Source organism: Loxodonta africana, chromosome 2, assembly GCF_030014295.1.
Source record: "Loxodonta africana isolate mLoxAfr1 chromosome 2, mLoxAfr1.hap2, whole genome shotgun sequence".
Lineage (NCBI taxonomy): Eukaryota > Metazoa > Chordata > Mammalia > Proboscidea > Elephantidae > Loxodonta > Loxodonta africana.
In genome coordinates this window covers 150536660-150550788 of record NC_087343.1, presented here as the reverse complement: position 1 = coordinate 150550788, position 14129 = coordinate 150536660, and the positions used below count along the sequence as shown (strand labels likewise).

Below are 14129 nucleotides of genomic sequence, written 5' to 3'. Positions count from 1 at the left end.
CATTAACGTCCTTGTATTATTTAGTGTATGTAGCAGCAGGAGAGGTAGGAAATCTCGCTTTTCTCATCATTAATTTGCAGTGGCATTACCAGACACATCAGGAATATCAGGTATAAGTTATGTGTGTGAGTTCTTTAAGGGGAACCTGGGAAGGAATTTGTAATAATACGCTGATACTCAGCATGGTTGATCAGTCAGTCAGTCAAAAAAAAGAAGAAGGTTTCTTGTCCTCCTGTTGCTTTCGTCAATCATAAAGGGGCCATAGGCTATCTACAATGAAGAAAGTATTCAGGGAAATAGACTATTTGGTTCTAGGACTCAGAGCTGCCTGGAATTTCATCCCTGGAACCTACCTGATATCTGACTAAATCATAATTAAACAAAAGTACTTATCCTGCCTTCAGTACTGGTTTTAATGCCCTTCTACAAAAGATAGAGAAAAGGTGAATTGGAAAGAGACAAGAAGTTTCAACACAAAGCAAATAATTTCTCCTCTCTGGCACAGAAAAAAAGAGATTCTGTTTTGTTACTAACATGATCTTTTATCCTTGAGTTGTGTTTATAAAAGAAAAGGTAGGTTAAAGGCATTGCTTTCTCATCGTTTTCTCCTCTCCAGAAATTATTAATTTATGCTTCTATTTAGCCCCTTTCCATCAGGAAAGTGTCCAGCTACCTCTCCTCTGTAAATAATAACGAGAATGACAAAAACATAAGCAGTTTACTGAATGTTACAATCACATAGGGACTGGAGATTCCAAATATAATATAAATGGGATTGTCCCCCCTTTCTTTTCCTGACTGGAGCTAAATTTATCCGAACTTTTTTTTTTTTAAACTGCAAACTAAAAGGAGCACTATGACCCTTCAACATAAAAAGTTACATCAAATGAAATTGCTGTTTTGTAACGTCTTGAAACCCCTGCTAACTTTCTAGAGCTCTCCCTTATTAAAATAAATCTGTCTGATGATAATGTGCTATTTGTGGTTAATATGACTTCTCAGTTTTTCTCTTGGGTGCATCGCCTGGATGGCCACTATTTCTAAGCATTCTCCAAGTATTACTTCTGTTCTGTACCACTCTGTCATCTTCTGTAACTCAGGTTAATATTAGGCTTTCTCATTCTATCCTTTGTCTTATACCTTTCCCCAACATTTTGTCTCTCCATGCCACAATTTCGATAATTTCTTCTGACTTATCTTCCACTTCACTTATTCTCTCTTCGTCAGTGACTTACATGTTGTTACACCTGTTCACTGGGTTTTTAATCCCAGTTACTATAATTTTCAGCCCAGAATTCTATTTGATTCTTTTTCAAAGATGTCACTTTTTATAGTTTCCTGTTCTCTGAAGATATTTTCTGACTTGTGCTTTATTTCTCTATATACAGTAATTATTGTCAGGTTATTCCAGTATTAGTCTGTTTCTCATGTCTGTTGTATATGCTGGTTCTTGCCTGTGATTTTTTTCCTCTTTATGTACTAGATTATCTTTGACTGCAAGCAATACATTATATTTGAAAAATTACTTGTAGAAATAATTTGAGGCCTAGAATGAATATGCCTTCCTCCAGAAATGTTTTGTTTGTGTCAACCAGGTGTATGCAACATTCCAGCCTGGCACCATCTTAATCTGAGTTCAAGACTTGAGGTTCCCTGGACACTTTAGGCCGTTGAGCCCAGGCTTCAAGTCACTGTGAAAGATTCACCTTTAACTTGAGGCTGTAGCACATCACAGTCACTGTTTTACATGTGGAGAGGTTATCAGACACCCTCTCCACTCCCTCCACAAACACACACACCTTGGGCAGGTGCTGGGCTTTGCCTTGTGTGTCATTCTCCCTGAGAGGTGGCCAAAAAACAGTTTCTCAGCTATTTCTTCTAGATCAGCAAAAATGCCCTTGGGGTAAAAGTAGCTTTGGGTACTGGACTTATCTCTCTGGGTTCTTGCCTTTTGACTTTTACCCAGTTGTTATTCACTTTCTTGTTCATTCTTCAGTGTTACATATATTTCATCTAGTTTTTTAAATTGTCTTCAAGAGAAGGTTGGTCTGAATGATCTAGGACACTATTACTAAAAGCAGAGGTCCTCTCATTAATCCATTCCAAAATTCTCTACCTGTTTATTCTGTTGCCTTATATCTTCCTTTCCTTCCCACTGCCCAAGTAGAACAAGTTTCCACGGATCTGTAAATTATTACATTTATATCCAGTGCTCAAGTCTACTAAAAGTTTTATTATTAAATCACACTTTAAAGAATTAAGATCCTAGGAAAGGACCAAGAAGATACTGGAATTGCATCTATTACACACTTCTGGATGAACTCATTAGATTTCTCAAACTATAATCATTTAAAGTTGGAAGGGGCATCTGGGGTTGATTTAGTCCAGCTCCTTCAATTTACAGATAAGAAAACCAAGGTCTAGAAAAGCTAAGCAGCTGATGCTAGAGCTGAAAGTAGATACAGATCTTTGTGGTTCCTAGTCCACTCCTTTCTACTGCTGTTCCAGTGAAGGGTTATGTTATAAAAATGTTCTAAATTTTATACAACCAGCACTTTGATTAAATTATTTACATGTGGATGTAAAATGGGAGCCCTGATGGCACAATGGTTAAGAGCTTGGCTGCTAAACAAAAGGTCAGCATTCCGAATGTACCACCCACCCCTTAGAAAACCTATGGGTCAGTTCTACTCTGCCCTACAGGGTCACTATGAGTCAGAATTGATTTGGTAGCAATGGGTTTTTATGGGTTTGGATGTAAAAAAGAGGAGTGACCTAAGACATTTCCTTAGACCAAAGTTTCCTAAAAATCAAGTAAAATGTTCATTGACAAATAAGTTTGGGGAATTTTGAACTAAAGTTGAACAGTTCATTTATTGCAGGGTTTCTATAAAAAAGATACGTTAAAGTGCACTGCAAATTTCCATTGTTGTTGTTAGGTGCTGTCGAGTTGGTTCTGACTCAAACTGACCCTATGTACAACAGAATGAAACACTGCCTGGTCCTGCACCATTCTCATGATCATTGTTATGCTTGAGCCCATTGTTGTAGCCACTGTGTCAATCCATCTTGTTGAGGATCTTCCTCCTTTTAACTGACCCTCTATTTTACCACCCCCACATGTCTGTCAGTTTGTCATACTATGGGGGCTTGGATGTTGCTATGATACTGGAAGTTATGCTACTGGCATTGAAATACCAGCAGGGTTACCCTTGGTGGACAGGTTTCAGCTGAGCTTTCAGACTAAGACAGACTAGGAAGAAGAATCTGGCAGTCTACTTCTGAAAAAAAATTAGCCAGTGAAAACCTTATGAATAGCAGCAGAACATTGTCTGATACAGAGCCAAAAGATGAGCCCCTCGGGTTGGAAGACACTCAAAAGATGACTGGGGAAGAGCTGCCTCCTTAATGCTGAGTCGACATAATGACATGAACAGAGTCAAGCTTTCAGGACCTTCATTTGCCAATGTGGCACGACTAAAAATGAGAAGAAAAACCTGCAAACATCCATTAATGATCAGAACGTGGACTGTAAGAAGTATGAATATAGGAAAATTGGAAATCATCGATGAGATGGAATGCATAAACATGGATATCCTAGGCATTTAGTGAGCTGAAATATACTGGTACTGGCCATTTTGAATCAATCACATGGTTTACTATGCTGGGAATAACAAGTTGAAGACGAATGCTGTCACATTCATTGCTAAAAAGAACATTTCAAGATGTATCCTGAAACACAACACTGTCAGTGATAGGAAAATATCCATATGCCTACAAGGAAGACCAGTTAATATGACTATTATTCAAACTTACACACAAACCACTAACTCCAAAGATGAAGAAACTGAAGATTTTTTACCAAATTCTAGGTCTGAAATTGATCAAACATGCAATCAAGATGCACTGATAATTACTGGTGATTGGAATGCAAAAGTTGGAAACAAGAATTGGTAGTTTGAAAACATGGCTTTGGTGATAGAAATATTGCCGGAGATTGCATGATAGAACTTTGGGAGACCAAAGACTTTTTCATTGCAAATACCTTTTTTCAACAACATCAACAGCGAGAATACACGTGGACTTTGCCAGATGGAATACACAGGAATCAAATCGACTACATCTATGGAAAGAGACAATGGAAAAGCTCAATATCAGTCAGAACAAGGCCAGAGGCTAACTGTGGAAAAGATCATCACTTGCTCCTATGCAAGTTCAAGTTGAACTTGAAGAAAATTAGAACAAGTCCACAAGAACCAAAGTATGACCTTGAGTATATCTCACCTGAATTTAGAAACCATCTGTCATGGGTTGAATTGTGTCTCCCCAAAATATCTGTCAACTTGGCTAGGTCATGATTACCAGTATTGTAGGACTGTCTACCATTTTATCATCTGACGTGATTTCCCTATGTGTTGTAAATCCTATCACTATGATATAATAAGATAGATTAGTGGCAATTATATTGATGAGGTCTACAAGATTAGATAGTGTCGTAAAGCCAATCTCTTTTAAGATATAAAGGGGAGAAGTGAGCAGAGACATGGGGACCTCATACCACCAAGAAAGTAGTGCCAAGAGTAGAGTACATCCTTTGGACCTGAGGTTCCTGTGCCGAGATGCTCCCAGACCAAAGGAAGACTGATGATGAGGACCTTCCTCCAGAGGTGACAGAGAAAGATTTCCTCAGGAGCTGGTGCCCTAAATTCAGACTTCTAGCTTACTGGACTGTGAGAGAATAAACTTCTCTTTGTTAAAGCCACGCACTTGTGGTATTTCTGTTATAGCAGCACTAGATAACTAACACACCATCTCAAGAATAGATTTGATGCATTGAACAGTAAGACCAAAGACCAGATGAGTTGTGGAATGACATCAAGGACATCATACATGAAGAAAGCAAGAGGTCATTAAAAAGACGGGAAAGAAAGACCAAAATGGATGTCAGAGAAGACTCTAAAACTTGCTCTTTAATGTTGGGCAGCTAAAGCAAATGGAAGAAATGATGAAGAGTTGAAAAGATTTCAAAGGGCGGCTTGAGAAGACAAAGGAAAGTATTAAAATGAAATGTGCAAAGACCTGGAGATAGAAAACCAAAAGGGAAGAGCACGCTAGGCATTTCTCAAACTGAAAGAGCTGAAGAAAAAATACAAGCCTCAAGTTGCAGTATTGAGGGATTCTACAGGGAAAATACTAAACAAGGCAGGAAGCATCAAAAGAAGATGGAAGGACAACACAGAGTCAGTGAACCAAAAAAAATTGGTCGACAGTCAGCCATGTCAGGAAGTAGTATATGATCAAGAACCAATGGTACTAAGGGAAGAGGTCCAAGCTACACTGAAAGCATTGGTGAAAAACAGGGGTCCAGGAATTGATGGAATATCGATTGAGATGTTTCAACAATGGATACAGCACTGTAAGTGTTCACTCATCTATGCCAAGAAATTTGGAAGATAGCTACCTAGCCAACCAACTGGAAGAGACCCATATTTTCACCCATTCCAAAGAAAAGTTATCCAACAAAATAGGGAAATTGTCAAACAATATTATTAATATCACACACAAGTAAAACTTTGCTGAAGATCATTCAAAAGCAGCTGCAGCAGTACATCAACAGGGAGCTGCCCGAAATTCAAGCTGGTTCAGAAGAGGACGTAGAACAAGGGATATTACTGGTGATGTCAGGTGGATCCTGGCTCAAGGCAGAGAAAACCAGAAAGATGTTTATCTGTGTTTTATTGACTATGCAAAGGCTTTTGACTATGAACCATGACAAATTATGGATAACATGGCAAAGAATGGGAATTCCAGAACACTTAATTGTGCTCATGAGGAACCTGTACTTAGTTTAAGAGGCAGTTGTTTGAACAGAACAAGGGGATAGAGTGTGATTAAAGTCAGGAAAGATGTGCGTCAAGGTTGTATCCTTTCATCATGCTTATTCAGTCTGTATGCTGAGCAAATAATCCGAGAAACTGGACTATATGAAGACAAACTCGACATCAGGATTGAAGGAAGACTCATGAACAACCTGCGATATGCAGATAGCGTAACCTTGCTTGCTGAAAGTGAAGAGGACTTCAAGCACTTACTGATGAAGATCTAAGACCACAGCCTTCAGTATGGATTACACCTTGACATAAAGAAAACAAAAATCCTCACAACTAGACCAATAAGCAACATCATCATAAACAGAGAAAATATTGAAGCTGTCAAGGATTTCATTCTACTTGGATCCACAATCAACACTCATGGAAGCAGCAGTCCAGAAATCAAATGATGCGTTATATTGGGCAAATCTGCTGCAAAAGACCTCTTTAAAGTGTTAAAAAGCAAAGATGTCACTTTAAGGACTAAGGTGCACCTGACTCAAGCCATGGTATTTTCAATCACCTCATATGCATGTGAAAGCTGGACAATGAATAAGGAAAACCGCAGAAGAATTGATGCCTTTGAATTATGGCGTTGGTGCAGAATACTGAATGTACCATGGACTGCCAGAAGGATAAACAAATCTATTTTGGAAGAAGTCCATCCAGAATGCTACTTAGAAGCAAGGACAGTGAGACTTTGTCTCATACACTTTGGACATGTTATCAGGAGGGACCAGTCCCTGGAGAAGGACATCATGCTTGGTAAAATAGAGGGCCATCGAAAAAGAGAAAACCTTCAGTGAGATGGACTGACACAGTGTTTGCAACAATGGGCTCAAACATAAGGATTGTGAGGATGGTGCAGAACCAGGCAGTGTTTTCTTCTGTTGCACAAAGGGTCACTATTAGTTGGAACGAACTCGACAGCACCTAACAACTACTTTACCAAGCATGATGTCCTTCTCCAGGTTACATGTCCTGACAACATGTTCAAAGTATGTGAGACAAAGTCTCACCGTCCCCACTTCTAAGGAGCATTCTGGCTGTACTTCTTCCAAGACAGACTTGTTTGTTCTTTGGCAGTCCATGGTATATTCGGTATTCTTTGCCAAAACCATAATTCAAATGCGTCAGTTCTTCTTCGGTCTTCCTCATTTCCATTAGAGTGACGCAAAGTTGCCCAAACATTTAAATATAAAGCTATTCCCCTCTAGACAATCTTGGTCTAGAATTGCACAGAACATATTTTGCTGTTGATTTTTTTGTTGTGCTGTTGAAGTGTTCCTTTAGAGAGACCCCGTGTGTTTGAGAGTTGAATTGGCTTCCTTAAGGAAGCAGATTACCAGGTGTTTCTTCCACAGCACTGTTGGGTCGATTAGAACCGCCAACCTTCTGGTTACCAAATGAGTGCAAACCATTTGTGCCACCCAGGGACCTTATAGAGAACATATTTTGAAAATTAATGTTTTAGACTATCATGATTTTTCTTATACAGGTAAAGTTTGCTTTACCTGCTCCAAAAAGATAGTACATTTATGAAAACATTTCACTTTTAAAGAAATGCCAGAATAGTTTTCTCAGGATTCTAGACTAATCGGTTCTGTAAGTTTATTTCTTGTTGCTTTATGACATAAAGCTATTTTTAAAATATATCTTTGCCAGATCAGCAAAAGACAATCAGGTGAATATCAATAAAAGGATTCTAAAGATGGAGCCTTCTAAGGAAAACATTTAGGATTTTTTTTGCCCACAGACTAAATATTGCAGAGGCATAGTGGTCAATTTCCATTATCTTAGATAAAATTCTTACTTCCAATGAAAAATTATTTTTTCTAACTTGACCTAATAGCATTTAAAAAATGGATACCACTATCCATTTGGATTTTTCGGCATCAAACCCTACTTTATGAGTGAGACAGATTTAGTCATCAATGACAATATTAAGCCAAGTTTAGATTTATTAAAGCTTGTTACTACTTATCATAGGCTTTACCATAATTTTTTTTGTTATAAACTAAAAGTTGTAATTACATTTATACTAAAAGCTTACATGGAATTTTGAAAAGTAGAAAAGTCGTCAACTTGTGATCCAAAAACAAGAAATCCTAACTGGGCATAAGCAAAGAATATTATAAAAAACATGATGGCAAATCCTACTATGTCTTTGATACAGCGGGACAAAGTTGATGATAGCTGAGACATTGTCTTATTAAAGCTTATGAATTTGAATATCTGAAAAAGAACAAAGTTAAATGAAATAGAAGAGAGAATATTTTAGTGTAAGGTAAATTAATTTCAGAAGAAATGTGCTTCAAATTAAAGGAGGTGTTTAATGGTAGCCATGGGATGTTTGAGGATTTGCCAGAAATCATTATAAGGCCAAGCTACTTCAAAAATTACTTTATAGTTGAAAAAAACCTTTTGGTTTTCCCTAACTTTGTAATTTAGTTTCACATTATCTCATTATACTGTTGTATTATGTAATAAACATTATAAATACCTTTATCCATGCAAAGAAGATGGTAATAGCAATTATATTATTGTAATAAATGTGCCAGTATGCAAGAGAATAGAAGTCTGAATATTTTTCAGTATTTTCCAAAAGCTGTCCAAGTGAAAGAAAAATCTGCATATTACAGTGTATGTTGAAGCAAATGGCCATAAAACATAACTAAATGAGAAAATAAGAAGGGTGAAATTAGAAACTGTTTCTACTTCCAAATCTCTTGCAGCCTATGAATAAACACATAAAAAAGCTTATCAGAATTTTCACAAAAAGGGAGGGAGATACCAGGCTTTTACACAAATGGAAGTAACCCTCAATTTACAGAAGTTTTATAATTATAAAAGTAGAAAAGTATTGATTGCCTGGCCACCATATTCTATCTGCCTGTTTGTTTCTTTCAGTCACAAATCACAAATGTATTAAATGGTTATATATAACTCTGGCTAGGCTGTAAGGGTTTCTGCACCATGTAAACACATGACACCTAAAAGATTCATATGTTACATAACACTACAAAAAAATTAATTTACAGTTACAAAAAACAAACCTTTTTAGAACCCTTTAATAACCCTTTTAGAAGAGAATTTCAGAGTCAGGTATCAGTTAAAAAACTGTCATGAATTTTTTTCTTTGACTTCCCTTGCTGGAAATACTCAGGTAAACATTTAATTCTATGCCTTATGTTAGACTTTGCTGGGGATAACAGAGGTAAGTTGCACACTTTTGACTCTGATAAACCTTTAATCTGGTTTGGGGAAATAAGGCTTAAATACTGGATTGGCTACAACTAAGGGCTAATTAACAACGGTAAAAGATCATATTGCATGAGCCAGAAAGTTCCTTTATTGACTGTTACTAAGAGCAAGCTTTTACCATTTGTCACACCCTGCTTACATCTCTATGTTTAATATGTTCCATTGACTAGAACTGTCAGTCTTTGGTTTCTTTCAGAGACTATTCATTAGTTTGGTGCTTTCTGTTACTACAAGGTATCCTGTGGATGCTCGAACTCCCCACCCCCTTCAGTATTCTGCCTGGGCTTGTCCTTTGCCTATTTGAAAATTCAGTGTGAGGAGAAATGCAGATTTAGGCAACACAGTAGACCACATTTTAAAGGACCTTGCCCCCAAAGACCTAAGACTGGTGAAACATGAGGTCCTGTGAGGAAAATATTTTTTGAATAGGGGTGGGGAGGCCTACTGTTCATATTAAAAAATAATGCCTATGGAATCACCTAGTCATCTAGGTTTATCCTTGTTCTCCCAAAGACAAAAAAAAAAGACTTCTCCCTTTTGGAAGCACACGATAAGTATGTACTGTGACAGAAGTTCATTTTATGATTCATGCTTGTAGCTTTTAAAGTAAGTCTTGGGTGAGTAGAAAATCACTGGTGAGTTCAGATGCGATCCCCTTCCACCACGTACATGAAGATATACTCACCACCAAAAGTAGTAATTCTATCCAGTTCCAAATACTTTTGAAATAGGCAGACTTAAATTCTTTCACTTTTTTTACTTCTTGTGTCGTGAAGACAATGAGAAAAATACAAAATGTGATTTCACAGGAAGCAATAAAATAATCATAGTAGCTAACGTATCTGAGGAGCTTCACAGAGTAAAATTGCCATGAAGTAAGTATTCCTCCAGTTGCAGGGAATTCTGCCACCAATCTGTAAAATTAGCTTTGTAAAATTAACTGTGTATTTCAAGCATTTATTTTTTGGTACTTTTTAAATATAAGTAAATTTTCTAATCAGTGATGATACATATTTTAGTAATAGTTATTTTGCACAAAATGTTTCTGTGGAGTTATGGGTTTGTTTAAAAATTTTCTGGTGGATTCTCTTATTTCTTAATGGAGCCATTTTTTTTTTTTTTTTTAATTTAATTCTCTGAGTATTCAAAGTGGTCAAAGACCAATGTAAATGAGGAAGTAAGATGTGATTTTAGCCAGACAGTCATTCTATTCTGTGTTCAGATTGCTCATTCAACTGGGAATACCAATTTATCTCCACAGGAAAACGAAATCATGTTCAAGAAAATTCTATACTGTTAATTACTGTTATTAGTCAGGACACCCCCCCGCCAAAAAAAATTCTTGAGTATTTCAGGGGGGGATACACTCTCCTCTATAGCTTATCACGGATACTCCTTGCTTCTAAATGTCAAGGCCACATATTACACTAAAGCAAACATTTTCTGCTTACTTTAGCCACTGGATAGTGGATACAAAGATCGATATGCAAATACAAGTATAAAAATTAATTTCAACACTAAACAGAAAATCATTTTGAGGTTGTTTACTGGTTTAATCTGTATTTCTGGTATTCTCTACAACCTGAGGTAAGTAAGAATTGGTAGTAATTTAAGGAACCAGCCATCTTGACCACAATATAATTATTCCTACCTAATTTTTAAAGATATTAGCAAATATTATTGGTACTGGAATAAGGTGCTGAAAAACAACAACGAAAAACTCAAACCCAGTTAACAAATAGAACCCAGAGCTGTTGATGTCCTACATAGTAGGTGTTCAATATCAGATGAGTGAGTGAAGTGAAACAAATTCAGTATTATGACTTGAATTGTAGACTAATAAAAAAAAGGAGAGAAAAAAAAGTATTCTGTTTAATTCGCCAGACCTGTACACAAAAAGAAAAATGAATTGGTAAAGTCTTAGTGTACAACTACTGATTTGATATACTAACCAGGTAACAGTTTCAAAATCTGAAGTTTCTAAAAAATAACATTTTAATAGGTAACACAGAATAAGCATAAAACCTAGAGACAGGAAACATGGACCTAACCTGGTATTACCAGGAGTTCTTCATATGCCTTTGAAGCAGTTACCCCAGTGCTTCCATTCTTATTTAGGACATAAGAATGATTTTGTACTCTTCATTTTATCCTGATCAAAACTATTGTGATGGATGAATGATGCTGGTAAAAAGCTCTGATTCCCTGACAGAAAAGTAAGAACTATAAAAGGTATAGTTCTGTTAGCTGCTTAAGGTAGTTCATTTGTTTTATTCATTTTTACAAATTTTAAAGGCCATAGTTGTGTTTCACTGTTACTGTTGCACAAGGGCAAAATCCCCTAGTTAGAGTAAACCCCAAGTCCATATTCCATTCAGAATAAGACTTGTGCAAGAAAAGTGGATCACTGAGAATTTAGTAGAAACTATTGTTTGCCTTCCTAGCAGCCATTATCCCATTACTCCTTTCTAACAGAACCCTAATTATAGTTAGGGATCCCCAGGTGGATCCAATCATGGTAATCCTATTTCCTTTGCCCTGTTTGGTTCAAGAACCCAGGCCTAAGCCAATTAGCATGGTCCAGGGTAGGCATGTGATGTAAGGTAACTGTCATGGATTGAATTATGTCCTCCAAAAATATGTGTCAACTTGGTTAGGCCATGATCCCCAGTATTGTGTGGTTGTCCTCCATTTTGTGATTGATATAATTTTCTATGTGTTATAATTGCTAATCTCTGTCTGTGGTGAATGAGGCAAGATTAGATTACGTTAAAGAGGGTTAGGGTTGGATGTAACACCCTTGCTCTGGTCACATCCCGGATCCAATGTAAAGGGAGCTTCCCTGGGGTATGGCCTGCACCACCTTTTATCTTACAAGAGATAAAAGGGAAGTGAGCAGAGAGTGCGGACCTCATACCACCAAGAAAGCAGCACCGGGAGCAGAGTAGTCCTACAGGCCTGAGGTTCCCGCACAGAGAAACTCCTAGACCAAGGGAAGACTGATGACTAGGACCTTCCTCCAGTACTGACAGAGAGAGAAAGCCTTCCCCTAGAGCTGGATGTTATCAATATGGTGCAAGCAGAAGCTTGAACTGAGTTTGCACATTAGAACTTGCTCTCTTGCGCCTCTGCCATCTCCATGAGAACGACACGCCTGGGCTTCCTTGCTGGATGCAGGAGGAGGATGAGAGACAGGTACCAACTCAAAGACACATGAGTGGGTCCAGCCAAATGACAGATACATTAGCAAGCCTAGCTAAGTCAAGCCCAACTGGATCAGCTGAACTGTACAAAACATAAGAATTATCTATTATAAGCCACTGCATTTGGGGGTGGTTTGTTACCTAGCAAAACTTAATTGATACAAAGCCTAACTTGGGTCTCACCTCTTTATCTTTGAATTAGTTAGGAGGCTTTTGTTGTAGCAGAAAACCCCAAATTAAGTGGCTTAAATAAGATACGTATTATTGTCACATAGCAGCAATTCCAGAGATAGCAATAAGTACAGTGCTCTAGCTCCATTTCTTTGAAATGGCTTTGTCTTCTGCCCTCCTTTGTCTCAGCCATGTCTTCAGCTTCCTCAAAATGGTTGTGAATGAGCAGCAACTAGGGTTATATGTCTTTAATATCTGTAAGGAGAGAGTGCCAACCAAAGAGAAAGGGTTCTTTCCCTTAGTCTGATTGGGTTACTGTCTTAGTTATCCACTGCTGCTATAACAGAAATACCACAAGTGGATGGCTTTAACAAAGAGAAACTTATTCTCTCACAGTTTAGGAGGCTAGAAGTCCAAATTCAGGGTGCCGGTTCTAGGGGAAAGCTTTCTCTCTATGTCGGTTTTGAGGGAAGGTCCTTGTCATCAATCTTCCCCTAGTCTAGGAGCTTCTCAGCACAGGGACCCCAAGTCCAATGGACATGTCCTAGTCCTGGTAATTCTTTCTTGGTGATATAAGGTCCCCCTGTCTCTATGCTTGCTTTTATCTTTAATATCTCAAATGAGATGCATTTGATACAACCTAATCTTGTAGATTGAGTCCTGCCTCATTGACATAAATACCTCTAATCCTGCCTCATTAACATCATAGAGATAGGATTTACAACACATAGGAAAATCACACCAGATGACAAAATGGTGGACAATCACACAATACTAGGAGTCATGGCCTAGCCAGGTTGACACACATTTTTTTTTGTGAACACAATTCAATCTGTAACATACCCCATTGACCAAAGCAAGTCACATGGTAGAGTCCAGTATCAAGGGTTGGGGCAGTGCACCCTGCCCTTGGTAGTAGGACACTGCAAAGTTACATGGCAAAAATGTCATGAATTGAGGCCATTTTTGCAATATAACACAGGCACAGACTGTAATCACTTCTGGGATGCTGGCTACTGTTATATATTGTTTGAAATTTAAATTGTTCACTCTTGAGACAAAATGAATAACTTAAGAAGCCCATTCTGAAAGGAGACCAACAAATCTGAATGATCTGATTTAGAGGAAGAAATCATCAACACTAAATGTTTAATCTCTGTAACTCCAGAATGACAATAAAAGGCTAAAAATCTTTAACGTAATACAAAATTAACATACTGTATGTAATTCATGCTCCCGAATATAGTCTGAAACAATAATAAAAAAACAGGATGTTGCTTTACCTTTTTCATTATTAGCAGTAGAAATACATTTATTTAAAAGCTTATGATTTTAATCTCAGCACAAGTATGCACAAACTGAAAACCCTAATGAGGGCTCTGGATGTTTTTTGAATTCAATATACTAATAAAGGGAGGCCTTGGGTGGTACAAACGGTTAACTTGCTCAGCTGCTGACCAAAAAGGCTGGAGGTTTGAGTCCACTCAGAGGTGCTTGGGAAGAAAAGCTTGGCAATCTACTTCTGAAAAATCATCCACTGGAAACCGCATGGAGCACAGTTCTGCTCTGACATACATGGGGGCGCCATGAGTTGGAATCGACTTGATGGCAACTGGTTATA

The 14129-nt window shown here is 37.7% G+C and overlaps 1 protein-coding gene across 1 annotated transcript in view; it reads right to left on the bottom strand.

The window, feature by feature from the left end:
• The window catches only part of PKD2L2 (polycystin 2 like 2, transient receptor potential cation channel), a 51646-nt gene that overhangs the window by 21101 nt on the left and 16416 nt on the right, over nucleotides 1-14129 (bottom strand). Inside the window, exons 6-8 of the mRNA XM_064279704.1 lie at nucleotides 9820-10048; nucleotides 8374-8544; nucleotides 7924-8105 (exon numbers count right to left, since the gene is read on the bottom strand). Coding sequence (XP_064135774.1) covers nucleotides 7924-8105; nucleotides 8374-8544; nucleotides 9820-10048 — 582 coding nt within the window. The remainder of the gene's footprint in view (nucleotides 1-7923; nucleotides 8106-8373; nucleotides 8545-9819; nucleotides 10049-14129) is intronic.